At 40.4% G+C, this 24,315-nt stretch overlaps 1 protein-coding gene across 3 annotated transcripts in view; it reads right to left on the reverse strand.

Annotated features, from left to right (window-relative positions):
* DET1 (light-mediated development protein 1 / deetiolated1 (DET1)) overlaps positions 1-24,315 on the reverse strand; it is a 261,899-nt gene that overhangs the window by 71,482 nt on the left and 166,102 nt on the right. For 2 of the 3 annotated variants that reach the window (XR_016363900.1, XM_089825740.1), the window contains exon 9: positions 21,717-21,812. The exons of the other annotated variant lie outside the window; for it this stretch is intronic. Coding sequence is in view for 1 of the 2 variants with exons in the window: in XM_089825740.1 (XP_089681866.1) it covers positions 21,717-21,812 (96 nt within the window). In the remaining variant the exon portion in view is untranslated. The remainder of the gene's footprint in view (positions 1-21,716; positions 21,813-24,315) is intronic. 3 annotated transcript variants of the gene reach the window in all.

Genomic DNA, 24,315 nt, shown 5'->3' on the forward strand with positions numbered 1-24,315 from the left:
CAATTCAACAGCAGGTAATTCAATTCTCAGCCAACCAATGAAACCTCAGCAACTCCTTAGGCATAGCATATCACAATAGGAGAGGAAGACAAATTATGTTCCTCAACATAATTTGCATACACCAAACTTAGAAAAAGCCACAAAGGAAACAAAAGCAAAATAAATCATCTAGGCGTGCTTTTTCCAATGAAATGAGTGTCATCATATCCTCTCCGTATGGATTAATTAAGCAACGCACAACCGAAAATCGACACGAACACCGAATAGCAAACAGCAGAATCTTATTATTATTCGCATATACCAACAGTACATTATGCTTTTCTGATCAGATATGATATCATGAATACAATGCTTCCCGAAGGGGTTATAAATACTTTCCGAAGAACTTTCCCGAAAGAGTCCGTCGGCCACATACATGTCGTTACATAAAAACCTTTCCGAAGGGATCCGTCAGCTGATACACAATTTCCTTTTCGAAGGAACCCGTCGGCTGATACACAATTTCCTTTCCGAAGGGACCCGTCGGCTGATACACAATTTTTACCGAAGGGACCCGTCGGCTGATACACAATTTCCTTTCCGAAGGGACCCGTCGGCCGATACACAATTTCTACCGACGACATCATCCCCCCCAAAAAAGAAAAGTCGTCTCCTGACGACTACAGAACAAAACTCAAACAACTAATACAACAATATTGATTTGCCATATTGCTTTCACATTCATCCCGTTGCATCTATAGCCTTTGCTAACACAATACTGACTCCTCAAGCTGACCTTGATAGCCACCTGTGTTGCTTCCTCTGCTTCCAACTCCTCAGAACCTTGAGCCAAGTGTCGCTGCACTGCCTCCAACTGGATGATCAGCTCCTCCCGAGCTCTCTACGCATCCACCAAGACAACCTCACGACCAACACCTACTCTCAGTGCCTCTAGTACACAGACACTACCTGCCGCAGCTCCAAGTCTTCTCAACTGGTCAGAATCCCACGACTGATATCCGCAACGACTGGGGGTCCAGGGGGAAACACACCCGGCGGGGTCGAGGGGCAGCACCCTCGCGGGGCCAAGACCAAATTAGCACTTCGCAACCCACACAGAAATGCACGGAACACACCATTTCTGTCATTTTCTGCCAATTCTGCACTCTTTCTGGCAACCACGGATGCGTCCCCTTTCCTTTGGCATCATCTGTAACTCATTCTGAACAATTTAAATTTGTCGTCATTTTTTTTTTCTTTTTTTCAAGAAAACCTCCTATCACTCTTCTGTGCTACAAATGTACAGCTACACCATACATCCTACCACTGTATCGACTCCTGCAATATCCTGTAACATCCTCCAAAGTCTCGCATTCCAAATTGTAAATTCTGTACGCTGTCTTTACTTTCAACTTCCTCCAAATTTCGTACGTCGTACGGCCAAAATTCGCAGTGTCAATAGCTTCCATCGAAAATCCGTACAGTGGAGAATTCTTTCAAACATGTGGAGGGTGAATTGCAACCCTTGAAATGATTTTCACAATCCGTACACGCAAGAGAAGATTGAAAATCCGTATTCTGAAGTTAGAAAGAAAATCAAATAACAAAGCCGTACCACCAGAAGACCACAAATCCGTACACTAGTTTTCCCTCCTTGAATCTATGTGGCAGGAATGATGGAAATCCGTACAATGCATCATTGTTATAAATCCGTACATCATACATTAGAACCCGCACTGTTCAAAACTCAAAAATTCGTACATTGTCTTCACTTTGCTCCTTTCAAAATCCGTACACCGTACTGCATAAAATCCGTACATTGCCCACTCACAAGAAATTAGTACGCTGTCTCCACAATCCATACAGCAACTGTGAATATAACCATACGGGAACTGTCTTAAAAATTCGTACGGTAACCTTGCTACTAAAAACCGTACGGTATCTGCAATTTTAAAAACCGTACACTGCTTTCTTATAAAAAATCCGTATGGTGAACCAATAAATTCCGTACACTGCATCATCATTTTAAAATCCGTACGGTACATATCAAACTCGATGTTTTTTCGTACACTACTCAAAACCTCCAAAAAAACTCCGTAAGATGCAAAACTTGGCGAAATCCGTACGGCACAAAAATCCGTACACTTCCTTCAAAACCGTACGGCGAACATTTAAGAATCCGTACGGTGCTTTCTTTCCAAAAATCCGTATAGTAGCTTTTTCATCACTTTTTCTTTTTCTTTTTTTTTTTGAAAACCTCACTTATGGAACAATTATGTACAATATTTACATATATACAGTACTTACAGTCTTCTCTCAGTTATTCATCCACGGGGGTGCGTTACTTCTTTCATGGCAGACATTCAACTTCGACCTCTTCACTACATCGAATACTTCCTTTCGCTCTAGCATCCACTGTTTTATTGCTTCGTTATTGCTTACTTCCCGCATCTGGTACGGCCCGACCCATTTAATTTTGAACTTGCCTGGTTTGATCTCATTTCGATCGTCGTACTTCAACACCCACTGTCCAAGTTGAAACCTGCTACGCCTGTTCTGTGTCATCTCCATACCGCCCAGTTTGTTCCCGAAGCTCCGTAGCATGGACTCCATCAGTTGCCCCTTATGGCCGCCAATAACACGTCCACTCCGTACTGCTGCAACTTTTATTAGACCCTTCCGCTTTTTTTCCTGTGCAGACCATATCGTGTGCCTTCCTTGCTGCCAGTACCTTTCTGCTATATTTGTGGTTCGACGTAATACTTTCTTCTTGCGCAGTCGTACAGTAGAATCTTTCCTTTTTTTGGGTTCGTACTGTATGTTTTGTTCTTCAGCTTCAGTCATACCCACGTTTCCTTCTTCGGCTTTTCTGTGTTGCTTCGAACATTCATTTCCTCCTTCGGCTTCTCCATGTTCCTTCGGACATTCATTTCCTCCGTCGACTGCTCTGTGTTCCTTCGAACATTCATTTCCTTCTTCTTTCTTACCTTCGTCGATCCTTAGCATATTACAACTTGGAAAGAGCTCGTAATCCTCTATCTGCCAGTGGTAAAGACCATTTACTGAATCCAGATCGTCATCTCCTTCCAATCGTAGGACTCCCTCCTGATCAGGTTCCATATTCTGTTTCCTCTCATCATCTTCTCCTTCAGAATCTGACGATAGGGCTTCTTCCCCGACCATCTGAGTGTGCAGATCGATGACATACTTCCGGCCTTTGCTTTCAAGTGATAAAGTATTTTTCTTCCAATCGTGTTTTGCCTTGGCTTGTATCAACCACACCCGGCTCAGAATGGCATCATATCCTCTCCGCTTCAGTGGGATCATATCCTCTCCGCTTGAGGAGCCAGTATTGTGTTAGCAAAGGCTATAGATGCAACAGGGTGAATGTGAAAGTAATATGGCAGATCAATATTGTTGTATTAGTTGTTTGAGTTTTGTTCTGTAGTCGTCAGGAGACGACTTTTCTTTTTTGGGGGGGATGATGTCGTCGGTAGAAATTGTGTATCGACCGACGGGTCCCTTCGGAAAGGAAATTGTGTATCAGCTGACGGGTCCCTTCGGTAGAAATTGTGTATCAGCCGACGGGTCCCTTCGGAAAGGAAATTGTGTATTAGCCGACGGGTCCCTTCGGGAAAGTCTTGTTATGTAGCCGACAGGTAAAAAGTTTGTAGCGGGTATAATGTATCTAACCAACGGACTCCTTCGAGAAAGTTCTTCGGAAAGTATTTATAACCCCTTCGAGAAGCATTGTATTGATCTTATCATCATATCTTATGAGAAAAGCATGATGTACTGTTGGTATATGCGAATAATAATAAGAGTTCTGTTGTTTTTTGTTCGGTGTTCGTGTCTATTTCCTGTGTGCGTTGCTTAATCAATCCATACGGTAAACATTTGGTGTCGTTGCCCGATGGACTTGGTACGCAGGCAGGCGAATATGAATTAAATGCCGAATCAGTTGAACAAAGATAAGAGTAAGCTAAAGGAAAAAGATGACATACGCGTTGCGCAGGAAAATTTAATTTTGGCTCAGCAGATAGAGCGTCGAAGGAGGTTTCAGAAGATTTCCGACGGAAACAAGTGCGCGGAAGGATTGTTGAAGGAGACTCGACAACGGCTTGAGTTGGTGGAAGAGGCGAGGGAGGAGTTTCTGAACCTGCATATGCCACGGAAAGAGAATCTTGACAGAAGGAGATTGACTCGCACGGCTCGGAGTGCCGAGGAAGCACGAGCGTGGAGTGACCTCTTCGTCCGAGATATACTTCCGGAACGAACAGCTTTGGTTGACAAACCCTCTTCTTCACCAAACAACGCGGGTGTTGAAAACAGCGCAGAAGCTGAAAACAACGCCGATGTAGAAAACAGCGCGGGTGTGCGGAACAGCACGGGTGTGCAGAACAGCGCGGGTGTCCACAACAACGCGGGTGTTGAAAACAGCGCGGGTGTGCAAAATAGCGCGGGTGTTCAAAACAGCGCAAGAGCTCAGAACAGCGCGGGTGCTCAAAACAACACGGGAGTGCAAAACAGCACAGGTACACAACAAAACCCTCACATATAGTGATAATGGCAGGTCCGAAGGAAAAGTTGCCTAAATTTGATGGTGATAAAGCAGCTGATCCCATTCGACATTGTAAAACATGTGAAACGATGTGGAGGGCAAATGGTATAACAGATACAAACGAATGGATCCGACAATTTCCTGCTACCCTACGGGGTGTTGCGATTGATTGGTTTACTGATGCTGATCCACAGAAATTAAATAGTTGGGATAATATTAAGGAGTTCATCGCGGAATTTCAACTTTTGCGTGATGATAATGAAATTGTAGCCGAGATATTCAATACCAAACAAAAGAAGAATGAAACAGTACGGGTCTTCGCTAGGAGATTGAAGGACTTAATCAGTAAAATGGAGAATAAGCCGGCAGATGGACTCCAGAAAAGATGGTTCATTGAAGGCCTTCACCCGAAGCTGCGGAGGAAGATGAAGATCGTGCCACCATCGACATACATTGAAGCGTACAATCGGGCAATGAACCTCGAAAGTGACCAGAAGACAAAGAAAAAGAAGAACAGCTCGTCCGATTCAGATGACGATGCATCTCCAAGAGAGGATAGAAGCGATGACGAGGGAAGCAATAGGAAGGTTCGTGCCCTCCAGAAGGATATGATGCGGATGATGAAGGAATTCAAACAAATGAACAAGGAGACTAAGGGTAATGACCTATGGTGCATGAAGTGTAAGAAAGAAGGCCATACGAAGGGATCTTGCCCGAAAGATCAATTTTGTGAGATTTGCCAGATTCTGGGACACTCGGTAAAGGAATGCCCTTTCAATTTGAAAACAAGAACACCGCAGCAAGTTTTCCTCACACAGGAGGCATCCCCGTCAGGAGCGAACGGGAACACCAGTACGGAAGGTCCCACATCGGGTGGATACAGAAACAACCGGCTCGGTCAAAATAACTACAATAGCAACAACAACAATACAGGCGGAAGGAGTCGAATTCAGTATGATGTGAATGGTCGACCGATAGTTCAATGCCGCGCATGCAATTTGTGGGGTCACTTCGCCCGAGAGTGTACAACAGCGAACACACCGAAGTTGTTATGCAAATGGTGTGGACCTGGCGATCATGATGATACTAAGTGCCCGAAGTCCGGAGTAAACTTGATTACTGTAGGGACAAACGAGGAAGAAGTTCTGGCAATCACTCGGAAGCAGACGAAGCTATACCCTGACCCAGCAGAAGAAAAGAAGAGATTGGAGGAAGCAAGGGCAGAGATTCAGAAAGCAACACAGGCAGAAACGACACACCTGAAGGACCCGCCAAGTACCTCCGTCCGGAACTGTGCAGAACAGAACATTGTACGGCAAATATTGCAAGCTGAGATACCCGTCAGGATAAGTGATCTGTTGCTCACTATGCCTCAGCTCCGATCGGCACTCACAAACATCCTTCCCGCTGCTCAACTACCAGGAGAACATGGAAGGAAGCAGGAAAGTGGAGCAAGGGCAGGGGACAAAATGGAGAAGGAAAGTAGCGCAAGTGCAGAAGATCCGATGCTGTTAGCTCTTTCATCCAGACGCTATCCGGCGGTTGTTGAAATGGGCATTCTTGGGACTGTATTGACGGAAACAATTGTGGACGGAGGGTCCGGTGTCAATGTGTTGCTTGAAGACACTTGGAAAAAGTTGGGACAGCCGGCATTGTGGCCAGCTACCTTCCAGCTACTAATGGCCGATCAACATGGAATCAAGCCATTGGGAGTCCTGACAGCACAACCAGTGATCATTAGAACACAGTCATTCCTATTGGACTTTGTCGTGATCCCACTGAAGCGGAGAGGATATGATGCCATTCTGGGCCGAGCGTGGTTGATACAAGCCAAGGCAAAACACGATTGGAAAAAAAATACTTCATCACTTGAAAGCAAAGGCCGAAAGTATGTCATCAATCTGCACACTCAAATGGTCGGGGAAGAAGCCCTATCATCGGATTCTGAAGGAGAAGACGATGAGAGGAGGCAAAATATGGAACCTGATCAGGAGGGAGTCCTACGATTGGAAGGAGATGACGATCTAGATTTAGTAAATGGTCTTTACCACTGGCAGATAGAGGATTACGAGCTCTTTCCAAGTTGTAATATGCTAAGGATCGAAGAAGGTAAGAAAGAAGAAGGAAATGAATGTTCGAAGGAACACGGAGCAGTCGATGGAGGAAATGAATGTCCGAAGGAACATGGAGAAGCCGAAGGAGGAAATGAATGTTCGAAGCAACACAGAAAAGCCGAAGAAGGAAACGTGGGTATGACTGAAGCTGAAGAACAGAACATACAGTACGAACCCAAAAGAAGGAAAGATTCTACTGTACGACTGCGCAGGAAGAAAGTATTATGTCAAACCATAGATATAGCAGCAAGGAAGACACACAATACGGTCTGCATAGGCAACAAAGAGGAAGGATTCAATAAAAGTTGTAGCAGTACAGAGTGAATGTATTATTGACAGACAAAAGGGGCAGCTGACGGAGTCCACGGTAGCGAGCTTTGGGAACAAACTAGGCGGTATGGAGATGACACAGAACAGGGGTAGCAAGTTTCAACTCGGACAATCGGTATTAAAGTACGACGGCCGGAATGAGATCAAACTGGGCAAGTTCAAGGTTAAGTGGGTCGGGCCGTATCAGATTCGGGAAGTAGGGGATAATGGAGCAATCAAATTATAGACTTTGGATGGACACGAAGTGCCTCAGGCGGTGAATGGGTCGAAGTTGAAGATATATCACGAGCGGAAGACTTTTGCGTCAGAAAATGGCCTTCGAGAGACCCCTCCGTCACTGCAGACCGACGGTGACAACGGTCGAAGGGAAAACTGACTATTTTTTAAAATTTAAAAAAAACAAAACAAAAAAACCAACAAAAAAAAAAATGTACCGTATGGTTTTTCATTGTTAAGGTACGGATTTCATAGTACCGTACGGTTTTCCATTGTTAAGGTACAGATTTCATTAGTGTCGTACGATTTTTATTGTCAAGGTACGGATTTCATTAGTACCGTACGGTTTCCATGGCTAAGGTACGGATTGCATTGCCACCGTACGGGTTTCATTGTTGAAATACGGATTTTATTGCTACCGTACGGTTTCCATTGTTAAAGTACGGATTTCATTGCTACCGTACGGAATTCATTGCCGGAGTACGAATTTTAGTGATACCGTACGGATTTCACAGTAAAGGGCATTGTACGGTATTCAGTATATGCAAGAAGGAGCACCACCGTACGGATTTCACAATAAAGAAGGAATACCGTACGGTTTTAACATCTGAAGAATGGTGTACAATTTTGTAGTACGGTTTGTGTAGTACGGTTTTTTGCAGTACGACTTTTTCCAGACAAGATACGAGTTTCAAATTTGAAGTACGGTTTTTAGGCAATGTACGGTTTCCACCTTCAAAGTTGCTCTGTGCCTCAAAAGATTAACATACGGTTTCTGGAGCCAAAATTTGTCAATTTTCATTGTACGGATTTTCCAAGACTGTGGGATATTGCAGTACGATTTTTTTAAACAGATTGGAATCCAAATTGTGTCAAGTTGGAAGCCATATGGATTTCATCACAGAAGGGTGATAGGAGGTTTTCTATAAAAAAAAGAGAATTAAAAAAAAAAAAAAAAAACAAAAAAAATGACGATAGAATCAAGTTGTTCAGAATGAGTGACAGTGCTGCCAAAGGGAAGGGGACGCATCCGTGGTTGCCAGAAAGAGTGCAGAATCGACAGATAATGACCCCGCGAGGGCGCTACCCATCAACCCCGCCGAGGGCGTTGCCCCTTGAACCCCCAGTCGTTGCGGATATCAGTCATGGGAGTCTGACTAGTTGAGAAGACTTGGAGCTGCGGCAGGCATGGAGTGTCTATGTATCAGAGGCACTGAGAGTAGGTGTTGGCCGTGAGGCTGTCTTGGTGGATGCGTAGAGAGCTCGGGAGGAGCTGATCATCCAGTTGGAGGCAGTGCAGCGACACTTGGTTCAGTGTACTCGGAATTGGAAAGCAAAAAGCGGCACAGGTGGCTATCAGGGTCAGATGTCAGATTGGCTAAGGTGACAGTGTTGAAGACCAGTTAGTCAGTCAATGTATTTTGGTTGTTGATTTCTCTCAGAGATTTTGTAATAGTCGTCAGGAGACGACTTTTCTTTTTGGGGGGGATGATGTCATCGGTAGAAACTGTGTATCGGCCGATGGGTCCCTTAGGAAAGGAAATTGTGTATCAGCCGACGGGTCCCTTCAAGAAAGTCTTGTTATGTAGCCGACAGGTAAACAGTTTGTAGTGGGTATAATGTATCTGGCTGATGGACTCCTTCGGGAAAGTTCTTCGAAAAGTATTTATAACCCCTTCGGGAAGCATTGTATTGATCTTATCATCATATCTTATGAGAAAAGCATGATGTACTATTGGTATATGCGAATAATAATAAGAGTTCTGCTGTTTGCTGCTCGGTGTTTGTGTCTATTTCCTGTGTGCGTTGCTTAATCAATCAATACGGTAAACAATGAGCTCCTATTTATAATTCTTTGTTGGCCAAAGTTTCCTAAAAAACTCCACTTTAGAAATTGTGGAAGTTTCCCAAAAGAACTCAATATTTGAAACTTTCCAACATACTTTTTAGAAATATCTCTTAATGTCATTATTATAATAATATAAATATTAATATAATAATAGAACTTAATAATTAATGAATAAATAAGATCTCATGCAATTATTAACCTTATCTACTGTGCATGACGACCAACTGCCAAAGCCACCCACTGCACTACCAAAAATTGCAACTGTCAAAAATAGACTTACTAAAAATAGTAAGTCCACAACTAAGACCCACAAAACACCCTATCAGCTCACAAGGGTCACTATGATGAGCTAACTCCATCAACTGCATAGACTTGAATGGGGACATTACATAAAGTTTGCAGTCAAAAGATTTAACCATTTTAGTGCCCAAAAAGTGGACCTTTTCGGTGCAACTGCACAAATTAAAAATATCATGTTATATTTTTAAGTTGACATTCACTTTTTGAAAAATATAACATAAATTTACTTTATGTAATGTTTTTAAGTTACTTTATCATTTTAATTTTTCACTTGAAGTAACTATAGAGCACTTTATGTTATATTTTTAAGTTGAGCTACTTTTTGATTTTCCACTTAAGTGACTATATAAACTATACATAGTGTAAATTAATTTTTGAGTTTTAATTTAAAACAGCCTAGTAAATATTAATTTTTAAATGATATTTGCATGATATATGATAAAACATATAGTGTAAATAATATTTATGGCCTAATAAGTAATATTTCTTCAAAAATTAAATGAACATGTGCTTATTTAAATCACTTAATGTAATAGTCCGCCTTGTTCTGTTATTTTAATGTCTATTCCTTCTTGTAATTTTGTCAAACAATTGGCTTGCAACGAAATTTCTTATAGTTTTCAGCTTGATGTTGATTAATGGTTTCTCAAGATTGTTTGTGTTTCATATGAGATGCAAATACGGGGCAACATAGAGCCATATGCAACTAATAACAATGAACATTCATTTATTTCTTGTTTCAGATTATCAAAAAATTACAACTACCATAATAATCATATCTTCTCATTAAACTCAACACATTATATCAACTATAGAGTTCAATGATGGTCCATACCCATTGCAGCTACAGCAGTGTTAATAGTTCTGAAATTGCTAAAGTAACTCGCAGCTACAATGATCCGGACTGCTACAGTGACTCGCTGCTACAGTACCGCACTACAGTGATTTGGACTACTACAGTATTGCGCTACAGGAACTTGCTGTTACAATTTTGAATCTCAAGACCATATCTTTCAATGGCATCAAGATTGAAAGCATATACGGTTTGCATCCTCTAGGCCTGAAGAAATAATCTCCACAATTACTTCCAATTTCAAATAATATTCAGCATAACCAAATGAGAGCTATCCTCTTTCTTTTAACCCTTTCTCACTAGTTCTATGCTTCCCTCTTGCCAATGTGGGATAATACATGAGTTTTAATGTTACTTTTTTCCCTTTTACGAATGCCCATGTATGTATTTTAAAAGGGGGTACTTGATTTTTTATAAAGTGACTTTATAAAACATTATAATATTTAATTTTAATCATCACTTTATCGTTATAACTTCAAACATTAAAATAATATACCAAATAAACTCAAAATCCCCACATATAATACCTCATCGGAAAGAGCTTGACAAAATGCATCTCATCCTGCCACCGAAAAATGAAGGCACTGCATCCCCTGTTGGCTTACTAAAAATAGTAAGTCCTCCCCAAAACCCAACAAATGAACTCCATTTGGCCTGTAATTAGATTTGACTAGGCCAAATAACCTCAGGATCCCTTTTGAAGTCCTGGTTAGCCCTCGAGACCATGAAAAGAACGAGCTAATGACAACATATATCCAAAGTGGCTAAGTGGGGGACATTACACTTAAGTTGTGCAATTTGACCTATAAGACCCATTTGCATATTTTAAAATATGCAAATGCATCTAGAGAGTGAGCATTTGAACTAAAAGCATCTAAATGCCTTTGATTCAAAATATGCAATGACCTCCCAAGAATGAGCCAAGCATAAGATATGTTTTCAAAATATGCAATCAACCTCCAAGAGTGCATTTTGCACTAAAAAGGCCTTTACACATGCATATGCACTCTAAGAATGCGTTCAACAAAGACCAGCATTTAAAACATGTTTTCAAAAGTGCATTTGCACCTTGAAAACCCGTTTGACCAAGATGCATGTTTTTAAAACATTGCAATTCACCTCTAAAGTGTGTTTGGGTAAAGAAAAGCCTAAGACATATTTTTAAAACATGTATATGCATCTCTAAAGTGCATTTGAACTTGTTAACATATGTCATTGCATGCCAAGATCCTGTTTTTGCTTCCAAGGGCAAAACCGACCCATGCATGTGCTTCCTTAGAACACGTTTTTGCATAGAAATCTCAGAATTTTCCATGAAATCTCTTGAAATCTTGTCCTCTAGGGGCATTTTTGCAAGTCCAAGCATTGTCATGCTTTAGGCGTTGATTCTTCTTGTGAAAAACATTTCATTTTATGCATTGGAAGTCACATTTTTGGCGTTTTGCACATTTGAACCCATGTTTTTGCATTCCAAAGACAAAAACATTCCATATATTGCCCTTTGGAAACCACTTTTTTATCAAAAATGGGTTTAGCATATGCATTTTACCAAAACTGCTCCATGCATTGATCATTGTTGACCATGTTTTTTGGTATGGGAATGAAAAATCCCTCATTTGCAGCTCATTATTATTCCTCATTGAAAGTTGGAAGAAATCAAAGTTTGTTTTGGAACTTTTCAAAGTTAGAGCTTCTTCCTCCTTCATTCCGAAGGTACATGTTTGTTTTGTGCTTGTTTTCTTTGCATTTTTGTTTGCTTTCTTGTTTCTCTTCATTTTGAAGAGCTTGCAAGTTCTTTCCCAAGAGCTTGAGTGTTTCACTTCACTTCATCTCATTCCACGTCCATCATCACATGTAATAGCACTTCGCATCTCACTCTCCACATGCAATTACATGTATTTCCATCCGTCATTTGCACTTACATGTAATCTCATTCTTCATTCCTGCATACACACATCTCATTCTCAAATCCCAATCACATGTCATGATTACATAAAAATCACTTTACTTGCAATTGCACCTTGAGAGCCTAATTTTGGTAAAGGTCACTCTTTTAAACACTAAAGTTGTTATTTGCACACATCCATATGCATCATAACTTGCATTCTCGGCCATACCCACAAAAACCCATCATTGCTCTCATGTCATCCATCCTTCCAAATTTGAAATTGGCCTTTTCCATCCAAAAACATATGCTTTCCAGTTCATTTCCAGCCATTATATGTGTTTCATAAGTGGCTAATCCATACTTTGAATACCCACCCCTCATGGATTCGTCATTGTAACTCAAATCCAAAGCTTTTCATGGATTTAATCTCATTGGAAGATGTTTACGACTTTATGTTGCAACGCACTTTTCAAGATATGTCAGAATTTCTTCAAAAAATAGTAACAACTTATCAAGAAGATGTGCTTTTAATTTTCAAGAACAAATTATTCATTTGGTATCCATTTTTCCAATGGTTGTCTAAGAACTTGAGTTAGTGATGGAATGCACCAAGCACTTTGCTTCAAAAAAATAAAAGGTTAAAGATATTGGTGGAAAGTTGTTCTAAGTTTTTACATTCGGACACCATCAAGAAGCTTTTCAAAGTGTTGAAGACTCCAGAATATGCAAATCTACAAAGGAGAACTGACGACAACTTGAACAAGAAAAAGCTTGATCACATCAAGTTTTGATATGACAATGGACAATTCATCAAAGAGAGTCAGAGGCTATCAAAAGACGTAACACCATGGTTATCAAGGTGAATGCAGTGGCACAAAATACAGGAACTCCCGATCTTGTGATCATCTGGGATAGCATCGCCAAGTACAAGGCCCTTTAGAACAATCCCTAGGATTGTTTCATTTCTCTTACATCTTTCTTCTTCTTCTTTCATGTTTGTAATTGAAGAGGATGTATTACATGAAAATGTTTAATTACATGTAATATGACTTACATGTGTAATGACGTGCAATCCAATAATTTCTCTTTATTAACATCTCAAATTCACGAAAAAATGTTAGAATTCCCTACTTCTAGAAGTATTTGTGCCCCAATGGAAGAGGTCATTCTTATAGAATAGGTTAAAAGTTAAAACGGATTTTAGAGCCAAACTGGTACTCTTTCACCTAGCCTTTGAATTAGTGTTGGTTTATTAGTATCACTGATTACAACTTTAGATAGAAGTGTAGTTTGTGGTTTCATCTTGCCACTTACTTGCTCCGCAAGTCAATTTTTTTTCTAAAAGATGAAAGGAAAAAATATTGGCAATACCCTTTCAATTCTCTCTAATTCTTACTTACCTTGATTTGATCCAAAACAGTGAGAAAGGGGAGCCTTCCCTTTAAGGTGGGAAAGACTCTCACATGCTGTGGCTGGTTATCATATTTTATGATTGGATTTTACTCAAAATTGCCAATTGCAAAATATCCACCCAACATATATTATTGAGACTATATCAGAGATAATATTGCAGTATTAGAATAACCTAAGGAATATCATAACTGATTTTCATCATCCTATCTAATTATATTGAAAAGAAAAGTTCATTGTAGGACTCTATCTGCAATTCAATTCCTTTACACAATTAACTAATCTCTAAAGGTTTTCATCCTCAAAAATGGGTTAGCTTGTCAAGATGAGCTGATAAAAGAAATTATCCAACACTAGAAAGTGACCCAATATTGCCTCTAAAGTGAGGTTGATACTCCTTATAAAGATTTTTTCTAAGTTTCTATATCTTTCTTGCTGCCTTCTCTTTTTGATTAATTCAATCCTTCTTCAAGTTGGCTGCTCCATATGAAAGAAATGTGATTTATGTTTAAATTATTTTATTTTCCTGCCTTACTCTCATAAAGTCACTTTATAATTTTTCCCTTTATTTTAAAAATGACTTTTCACAATATTATTAAATAAAAGCGCATTAAAATAATATTTCCAATTCTAATTTCTCCTTGGCAATAATATCAACAATTCCACCAACTCATTCTCTTTTCAACAAGATTAGCTCTATGGGAATGATGGAATAGGCTAACCAAATAGCCAAGTGATCACAAACACATATAGCTGAAAAAATGAACAATAAATAGCATATATTGAATCCTCAAACTTGCAATTGTCTTCTCAATAAAACTGCAACAAAATACACTACACTGGAATGAATTTGGAAAGTTAATATATGCATCAAAATCAAAAATTGAGCATGTGCCCTTTGAAAAGACAACTATAGTGTTCTCGTGTTCTATGTCCCTATGATTTCGCTACTCGAGGGGCTGTACGGATAACTGGAAGGTGGTACAGACTTGAGAGGAGGGTGTACGGTTGCCAAAACGAGGGAGTTGTACGGTATGCAATGTACGGCATAACAAGAGATATATGTATAGTAATAGGAGATGTCCACACGATGATGCCTTGCGACCAAGTTGATGGCCGTACGGTGGTGTCTAGCGACCAAGTTGATGACCATACTGGGAGAAATTTTTAGCCCGTACGGTGGGTTGGGGTCACAGCCGTACGGATGAAAGAAGTCTAGGCCGTACGAAGAAGAGAGGTGATCTGTACAATGGCTACCAAGTGCAATGAAGAAGCTATATGGTGTAACTATGAAGGTCGTACGGAGGTGAGGAAGCTATACGGAGTGAGGTGGGAGATGTGTGGGAGAGTGAAGGGCATTGCTTGAAATGGAGGCCATACAGTGGGAACTGGAGATTGATGGAATTCGTAGTTGATGCACAAAGAGACTTTGCAGATAGTGTAAACAAATAGCAAGATTTATTGCAGATAAACAACAATTGGAAATAAAAAGAGCAAACAGTAGATCGAACCAACATAGTAGATATTTGCAATATGATGATGCTTCGATCTACCAGCTCCGAGCAAAGTATTATAGGGAATGGAATAGGGTGAGGGTTGAATCCCACTGAAACTGGACAAGCCAAATAGGGAAGGTCTTTCACTTCCAAAATGGCGAACAACAGAGAACTCCAGCAAGAATTCACAGTACATAGAAATAATCCGAATTGCATGCTTAAAGACTACCTACAAGCCGTGCTTAAAAACCCATCAGGAAACTTTCCAAAGGTGTACAAAGATAGCCGACGGCGACACAAACTACGAAAACAAAAATAAAAATGGGTCCAAGATACATTAAATCAATCGACCCATTAGAAAAGTTTGATAAATGATTTATTTTATAACGGGAACATTACAGTCCTCCCATCCGAAAATTTGCTTGTCCTCAAGCAAATACAATGCTGAGTGCTAGAGAATGTGCTCGCCCTCCCATGTCACGTCGTCCAACGGCAAGTGTTTCCAAGGCACCAAATATTCCTTCACACTACAGTTCCGCAGAGTTTTCTCACAAACTTCGATGATCTTGGCTGGTTCCAATATGAGCTTGCCTTCTTCATTGAGTGGTGGGAGGTCGGTAGCAACTGTGACATTTTTCCCTACGGCTTTCTTCAAACAAGAAACATGGAAGACATTATGAATACAGCTACCTTCCGGAAGTTCCAGCTCATAGGCAACTTCCCCAATGCGGCGAGTTACACGATAGGGGCCATAGAATCGAGGTTTCAGTTTTTATTTTCATTTCTCCTTCAATGAGGATTGTCGATAGGGCTAGAGCCTAAGATAGACCAAATCCCCTACTTCGAAACTCTTCTCCATTCGGTGTCTGTCGGCGTACATCTTTTGTTGATTTTGTGCCCTCTATGTGCCCTCTATAGATTGTCCTTCAAGCATCTTAGAATGTCTTGTCCCTCTTGAAGCCAATTCCTCGCCCTTGGTGCACGACTGTCTCCCAGAATTGTGTCGATGAAGGAAAGGGGTTCGTACCCATACAGAGCTTTAAATGGTGTCATTCTGATGGACATGTGGTACATGGTATTGTAGCAATATCCCCCCAAATGGATTCATTTGACCCACGAAGGTAACCTTCGAGCCATTTGTTCACAATCTCCATTTGTCCATCTGTTTGCGGGTGGTAACTAGTACTTGGTGACAATTTTGTACCTACCATCCGAAACAGTTCTGTCTAAAAGATATTGATGAATCGCTCATCCCAATCACTGACAATGTTTCGAGGTAACCCGTGCAGATGAAAAACTTCTCTAAAAAACAGCTCAGCAACTTGTACAGCCTAAAATTCTGAGGCGATGGCGAAGGAATGTGCGAACTTTGTCAACCTACCAACCACCATGAAAATACAATCCTTCCCATTCACCTTGGGGAGCTCCATTATGAAATCCATCAAGATACTTTCCCACTTATGTTCTGGAATTGGGTATGTTCGGATTTGTTCTGCTGACAGACCGCACACTTTCTTACATACTGCAACATGTCCCCTTTTAATCCTTTCCATGAAAACCTCTCCCATAGACTTCCATACATTTTGAGGAAGCCTAGGTGTCTTGCCAAGGGTGAGTCATGTAACTCCTTCAGGATTTTTTGCTTCAATTTAGATTCAGGTACTAGGAATATCTGACTCTTATAGTAAATGATGTCATCTACTACTCTGTACCTGTCATCCTTGGCAATGCCATCCATTAACTCACAAGCAAATGTGTTTTTGGAATATTCTACCAACAATTGTGCTTTCCAATCAGCTAAAATCTGGGTTAGTAAGCAAACGACAGGCTTTCTGGACAAAGCATCTGCAACCACATTGTTCTTTCCTTTTACATATTCAATGTCAAAATCAAAGGCCTGAACCTTGCTTACCCATTTCTGTTGCCTCTCGTTCAAATCCCGTTGTTCTAGAAAATATCTCAAACTATTGTGATCTGTGCGCACGACAAACTTGGCACCTACCAAATACTATCGAAACTTGGTTAGAGCATGTACGATGGCCAACATCTCTATCCTAGATGGAATAGAGGCATTCTATCTGCATAAGCTTCTTGCTCTCATAAGCTATGGGGTGTCTATCCTACATCAGTATTGCGCCAATGCCTTCTCCGGACGCATCGCACTCCAAAATGAATGGTCAAGTGAAGTCAAGTAATACAAGTATGGCACAAGTGCTCATTGCCTCTTTCAGTTTATCGAAAGTGAGTTGGGCCTTTTCGCTCCACTAGAAAGACCCCTTCTATGTCATATCTGTCAGTGATGCACTGAGCTGAGAGAATCCTTTGATGAACCTCCGATAATAACTGCATAGCCCAAAAAATCCTCGCAAATCTATGAGTGATTTTGGGGAAGGCCAATCAAGGATAGCCTGAATCTTCTCTTGATCCACTTGAAATTCGTATTTACAGACAACATGCCCCAGGTACAATATTTCTGTCATGCCAAATTCACATTTGGATTGCTTGACGAACAAAGATTGCTCCTCTATGATCTTTAGGACTTCATTCAGATGCTTAGGGTACTCCTCCCATGTTCTGCTATAAATAAGATCATCAAAAAATACCAATAAGTACTTACGCAGTTGTTTGTTGAAAATGCGATTCATGCATGATTGGAATGTACCAAGTGCATTTGTCAATCTGAATAGCATGACCAGAAACTCATAATGTCCGTAGTGGCAACGGAAGGCTGTCTTTTCTATGTCTTCCTCCCTCATGCGGATCTGATGGTATCCAGAATGGAGATCTATTTTCAAAAAATAGATTGTGCCATGCAACTCATCCAACAACTAATCTATCCTTGGAATGGGATATCTTTTCTTTATTGTTTTTTTGTTCAATGCACGGTAGTCTACACACATGCACATCGTCCCATCCTTCTTTTTGACCAAAACCACAGATGATGTGAAAGGGCCGGAACTAGGTTGGATCCATCCTTTCTCTAGCAGTTCCTGAATCATTTTTTCGATCTAATCTTTGAATTTCTTCGAATGGTGGTTCGGTGTGGTTATGACCAGCTTGGCTCCTGCTTCCAACTCGATAGTATGCTCAAACCCTCGATGAGGTGGTATGCTAGGAGGAATGTCAATGAAAACTTTATCATGTTTACTCAAAATATTCTGGAGTTCATCATCTTGTGGAGGTGATCGATGCCCTTTTATAGGTTCCGTCAAGATAAAACAATGCACAACCCATGCAACGTCATCATGCCAAAAAATTGTCTCCATCCAATGCGCAGAAACTTCCTTCAAACCTTCATTTGCCATTCCACGGAGGACAACCTTCTTTCCATCGACAATAAAAGTGAAGTCCATTCGTTTGAAACTCTGAGTCTATTCATCAAGTGTCTCCATCCACTGTATGCCTAGAATAACTTCCATGTCATCCAGGTCTACTATGAAGAAATCGTTAGTCACTATGTGATTCACCATTATGATACTTAGCTGAGGAAAAAGGTGCGTGCAGGGCAGAAGAGTCCCTCTGGCAACCTTGACCTAAAAGCCTACGTGCGTCTCCGTAGGTAGACTTCTTCATTTCACTAAGGATGAGTTTATGAAATTTAGAGTGGCTCCACTATCCAACATCACCATAACCCATTGTCCTTGGAGGGTTCCCCGTACACGATAAAACTATGCACCTCGTGCTTTCGACTAGGGCAATGGTTCCTCGGCGTTATACCAAAGCTGCACTTCTTTCTGTACGGTTTAAATTAACCATGCTGGTGTTGTCGTGAGGTTGGTTGTCTTTGGCAAGCATTTCTTCCTATTCGTCCTCATCATCGAACACGACCTCAATGTAATGGATCTTCCCTTTTCTAAGGCATCTGTGGCCAGGCTCCCAAGGTCCCTTGTAATTGAAACACAGTTTCTTCCTTCGGAGTTACCATCCGGTAGCTTCCTGGGCAGAGGTTTATTTTCCCTTGGAAACACCAACGATTTGGCACGTGAGTAACTTCGAGAGGATTGCATGGATGACGATGCCATACTCCGTGCCTTAATGATAGCTTCTGACAGGGTGGCAGGGTTAAACCCTTTTACCCAACCTTTTAGAGGTTCTGTTAGTCCATTCATGAAGAGTACTACCCATCTTCTTTTGGAAATGTCCATAACCAAAATCGAGAGTTTTTGAAATTCCACAATGTACTGCTCAACCGATCCAGTTTGCCTCAGCTGTGCCAAATCTTTGAAATTGAGTCTTGGATCTTTACCATCAAATCTATCTATCAATCTCTCAATGAATTTTGCGTAAGTATTTATCTGATCATGCCCCAGTGTGATAGTGTTGTGATGCCACCATTCATGCACGACTCCCTCCAAGTGCAGTGCCGCAAATTTGATTGCTCTTTCTAGCATAGGATTTAGTTGGAAGTAAGTATCGGCTTTCATTACCCATGCCTGTGCAGGTATGGATCCGGATCCATCAAATGGAGACAGATTTACTTTACTAAACTTTCTTCTCAGATCATCGTTAAAATATCCTCTATTTCCGCCTCCTGAATACCTCATTCTTAGATCTGCGTAATCTTTGTAGGATATATCTTCCTCAAAATTTGCATTCTTCCAGTCTTCTCTCAGTTGTTCTTGCATTTCTTCAAAGGTTGGTTGTTTCCCTCCGTGTTGTGCCTTCGTCTATGAAGGAAAAGTCGACATGGAAGGTCGAGAGCGTGTTGGATAAGGGTTTGATTTACCCAACACCGAGTCTGTGTTGTGACCATTTTGTTCTCCAGATATTTTATTCTTCACCAACTTCTTGAGAGTCTCTTCCATAAGTCGTTGCGTATCAATGCTCTATGCCTACTTCTTAGCAAGTTCCCTCAATAGTGCCACGAGTTCGGCAACTATCAATTCTGGTTCGGCAGCCATTCGATCAACGGAATGTGTCCTTCTCTTTCGACTATAAACTCTCATTCACTGTCCACAGGCTGGCAGGATTGAAGGGCTCTGATACCACTGTACTATGTTCCCACGTTCTATGTCCCTGTGATTTCCTTACCAGAGGGGCCGTACATATAACTAGAAGGTGGTACAGACTTGAGAACAGGGTGTACGGTTGCCAAAATGAGGGAGCCGTATGGTATGCAATGTATAGTGTAATAGGAGATATCCGTACAATAATAGATGTCTGTACGGTGGTGTTTGGCGACCAAGTTGATGGTCGTACGATGGTGTCTGCGGACCAAGTTGATGACCGTACGGGGGGGAATCTGCAGGCCGTATGGTGGGTTGGGGTCATAGCCATACGGATGAAGGAAGTCCAAACTGTACGAAGAACAGAGGTGATCCATACGGTGGCTACCAAGTGCAATGCAGAAGTCGTACGGTGTAACTATGAAAGTCGTACAAAGGTGAGGAAGGTGGAGTGAGGTGGGAGGTGTGGGAGAGTGAAGGGCATTGCCTGAAATGGAGGCCATATAGTGTGCGGTGGGAAATGGAGATAGATGGAATTCATAGATGATGCACAGAGAGACTTTGCAGATAGTGTAAACAAATAGCAAAATTTATTGCAGATAAACAACAATTGGAAATACACAGAGCAAAGAGTAGATCGAACCAATACAGTAGATATTTGCAATATGATGATGCTCCAATTTGCCAGATCCGAGCGAAGTGTTACAGGCAACGGAATAGAGTGAGGGTTGAATCCCACTAAAACCGGACAAGCCAAATAGAGAAGGTCTTTCACTTCTGAAATGGTGAACAACAGAGAACTCCAAAAAGAATTTGCAGTACATAGAAATAATCTGAATTGCATGCTTAAAGACTACCTACAAGCCGTGCTTAAATACCCATCAGAAAACTTTCCGAGGGTGTACAAAAATAGCCAACGGCAACACAAACTACGAAAACAAAAAAAAACAGGTAGGAGATACATTAAATCAATTGGCCCGTTACAAAAGTTTGATAAATGACAACAACTGCACCAAGACTCTAAATAAGAGAAACTAGATGCTGTATCAAGCAAGGGTCCAAGTTAAGTTTGCAACTCAATGGAGTGGCACTCAATTTGAATAGTCAATTAACCTAATCCAGCAACTAAAAACTCCCAATCAAAGTAGTTAATAGTTATGACTAGGTTACATCCACATATCACAAGTTTTAAGTAGTTAACAAGGTACTGGTCTCAAATGAGACTTCTTACATAAGTGAGCGTTATTATCCTAAATAATTCTGTCCTCTTCTTGCTGATCCTAAGCTGCACAGAAACCAAGGTGAACTCCAGCAACACTGTCATGCATGCTGATCCAATTGATGACTGCATCTTGGACACACCCAAACAGAAAACAAGGCTTCCGCTCGGTATGCTTATTTGCTGAGGGGAAACTGCACTGTACTACTGCATTGCTTAAGGACGAGTACCTTCAGAGCAACAAAGATATAACTCTGTCTATCTGTCTGAGTGTACATCTATCTATCTACCTATCCATATACAAGAATGTATCAAAGTAATAAACCAACAAAAATATGCTATATCAGTCAGACTTATGTCCCTGGTTTGCAGATAAAATTTGTGCGGAAAACACAGTGTTGAACAATACATATAACAACTTCTTCTAAAATTAAATACAATCCGCAGGTCATGTTATGTTAAACATGGTTTGAGTTTTAACAGCAAATAAAAAAATTTGATGTCTTTAAAAAATCATAACACTATTACACAATCCCATGCATCACAACAATTTACCTTCTCATCAAAATGAAAAAGAGATTGGTCAAAATACGGTGAAGGACTTTGTGACTGAGAATTAAAAGGTAGAGATGCCAATGTCTTCCTCACAAGCTGCAATCCAAAAATGAAAAGGTGAAATCTCAAATATTTTTCCATACAAATAGAATAAAGAATTTCAGTTGTATCAGCCTATCAGGCATAGAACTAGATATTTAAGAATTAAGATCACTGAAAGCCAAACTAAGATATGTATCCTAGCAATAATGGTTGAATGAAGATCAACAGTAAATTCATATATATGTAGAAAATAAGCACTTAATAGGTAACAGTAAATCCTTGGGTTTTGCAGGCATTTGCGGAAATTGTCAGTGATGTTGTAACCTTTTGCAGCTTTGATTTTTTCATTACCAACTTCATGCAGTGAAATCTGTAGTTTTTAGTCTATTTTTTTGGTAATGTACTCTTTAATCCCACTTCACTTGCTGAACCTACATGGTGTTCAAGAATAAACCATACCCATTTAGAAGATGGCCCAAAACTAATTTAGTGTCACTACTTGTCAAACATGGCCTATCACCTCCTACATAAATGGATTAACAGACGCATAAGTTGAATCTTATATATACGATAAGGTTTCATCAAATTATATGCTGTTTCTTATTTTGTATCCAAATATATCAATATTATACTGAACCATGCCTACCTGGTAGATACATTTTAATGGTACCAAAGCCAACAGAAACACCTCTACCAAAAAAACCAAATCCAATGCTCAAATGCTCCACAAAGATAAACTATAAACTGAATCAAAGATAGATTGACCAATGCAACACAAGAATACAAAGATCAACTTCAAGTTTCACAACAAAAAGTTTGAGAACTCCTGTTTCTTTATTGAATTTAGAAATTTTGTATCTAGAAACACAAAGTTTTCAAGTTACAAGCAACTTCAGTATAGCCTCCATGCATAAAACAAAAGATCCCTACCTAGTAGATACATTTTAATGGTACCAAAGCCAACAGAAACACCTCTACCAAAAAAACCAAATCGAATGCTCAAATGCTCCACACAGATAAATCATAAACTGAATCAAAGATAGATTGACCAATGCAACACAAGAATACAAAGATCAACTTCAAGTTTCAAAACACGAAGTTTGAGAACTCCTGCTTCTTTATTGAATTTAGAAATTTTGTATCTAGAAACACAAAGTTTTCAAGTTACAAGCAACTTCAGAATAGCCTCCATGCATAAAACAAAAGATCCCTATTTATAATGAGCGAGATTGTTTGCTAAGTTAAATTGTGGTGAACTTGTAATCATTTGTTAGCATTTACTCCACTCACTTTTCAGCGAGAGGCTTGGCTACCTCCACATAATTGGTGTTATAAGCGCCCAATAAGATCCTTGACACCACTTTGGCCTTCCTAGTTTTAGGAACCTTAGCCTTTATAGCCATGTTGAAATCTTGGTCCTTGAATTCTGGTGAACTTGTAATCATTCATCTACATTTACTCCACTCACTTTTCAGCGAGAGGCTTGGCTACCTCCACATAATTGGTGTTATAAGTGCCCACTAAGATCCTTGACACCACTTTGGCCTTCCTAGTTTTAGGAACCTTAGCCTTTATAGCCATGTTGAAATCATGGTCCTTGAGTGGAAGTTCTTCCTTCTTCCTCTTTTGAGTAATCATATTGAACCAAGGAGGAAGTGTGAAACAAGAGGACCCTATGACCGCAGTAATAACCAAAGTGGATACTAGATCGGTTGGCTTAACCGTGATCACTATAGTAAGAGCTTCAATCATGATTGCCACTGGAGTTGGGTTACTATGTGTGACCTTTGCCATGAACTACTCAAACAGTGTTGATGAAGTATCCATTAATGCCATGGATGGAACCATTACATTAAGGATTGACATGGTGTAAGCATCAAACACACTTCCAAAGTTGTGATATTGCTCCACTGATAGAACTACATGACTAACCGAGGAGATGGGAGTAGCCGGTGTGATCAAAGTTGGATCCACATGAAATGATGCCAGCTAAGGAAGAAAAACTTCTGTGGAAGCATGCAAGGGTGAATCTAACAATTACTCTAAAGCGAGAACAGAATCAGAAAGAGTAGTAGCAACTGACACTTTCAGAGGAGGTCTCCTTGGAGAGCACTTTTTTTGTGGCAAAGGAAGTACATCATCACTAAGGTTAATGTGAATCTTTTGAGGTTTTGCACATGTCACCTCAAGCACACATCTTTTTTCATTATCAGCCTTGATGGTAAGTTTTGGAATGGTTGTTGATGAAGACTTCATGCCATCCTTTTGTTTGCCTCTCATTTCAACCTTAGACCAATTGGACCAACTAGATCAAAAACTCTTTCAGGCTTAACCTTTATGGTTTTCAGCCCTCTTTTCTTCAACCAAATATTTGTCTTGGTGACAATAGGCTGAAAACGATCCCATATGGAAATTCTCTCCTTGGACGAGTAGGATGGAGATGGAATAGGCAGTGAGGTTGTAGTCCATGATTTGTTTTAAAATCAACTGGCAATAGTCCATTTGACAAATGTGAATCGTTGTGCACAAATCAACCCAAATGTCTTCAAGATGATGA

Source organism: Cupressus sempervirens, chromosome 4 (assembly GCF_028749045.1).
Source record: "Cupressus sempervirens isolate cs-2001-9-10 chromosome 4, ASM2874904v1, whole genome shotgun sequence".
Taxonomy (NCBI): domain Eukaryota; kingdom Viridiplantae; phylum Streptophyta; class Pinopsida; order Cupressales; family Cupressaceae; genus Cupressus; species Cupressus sempervirens.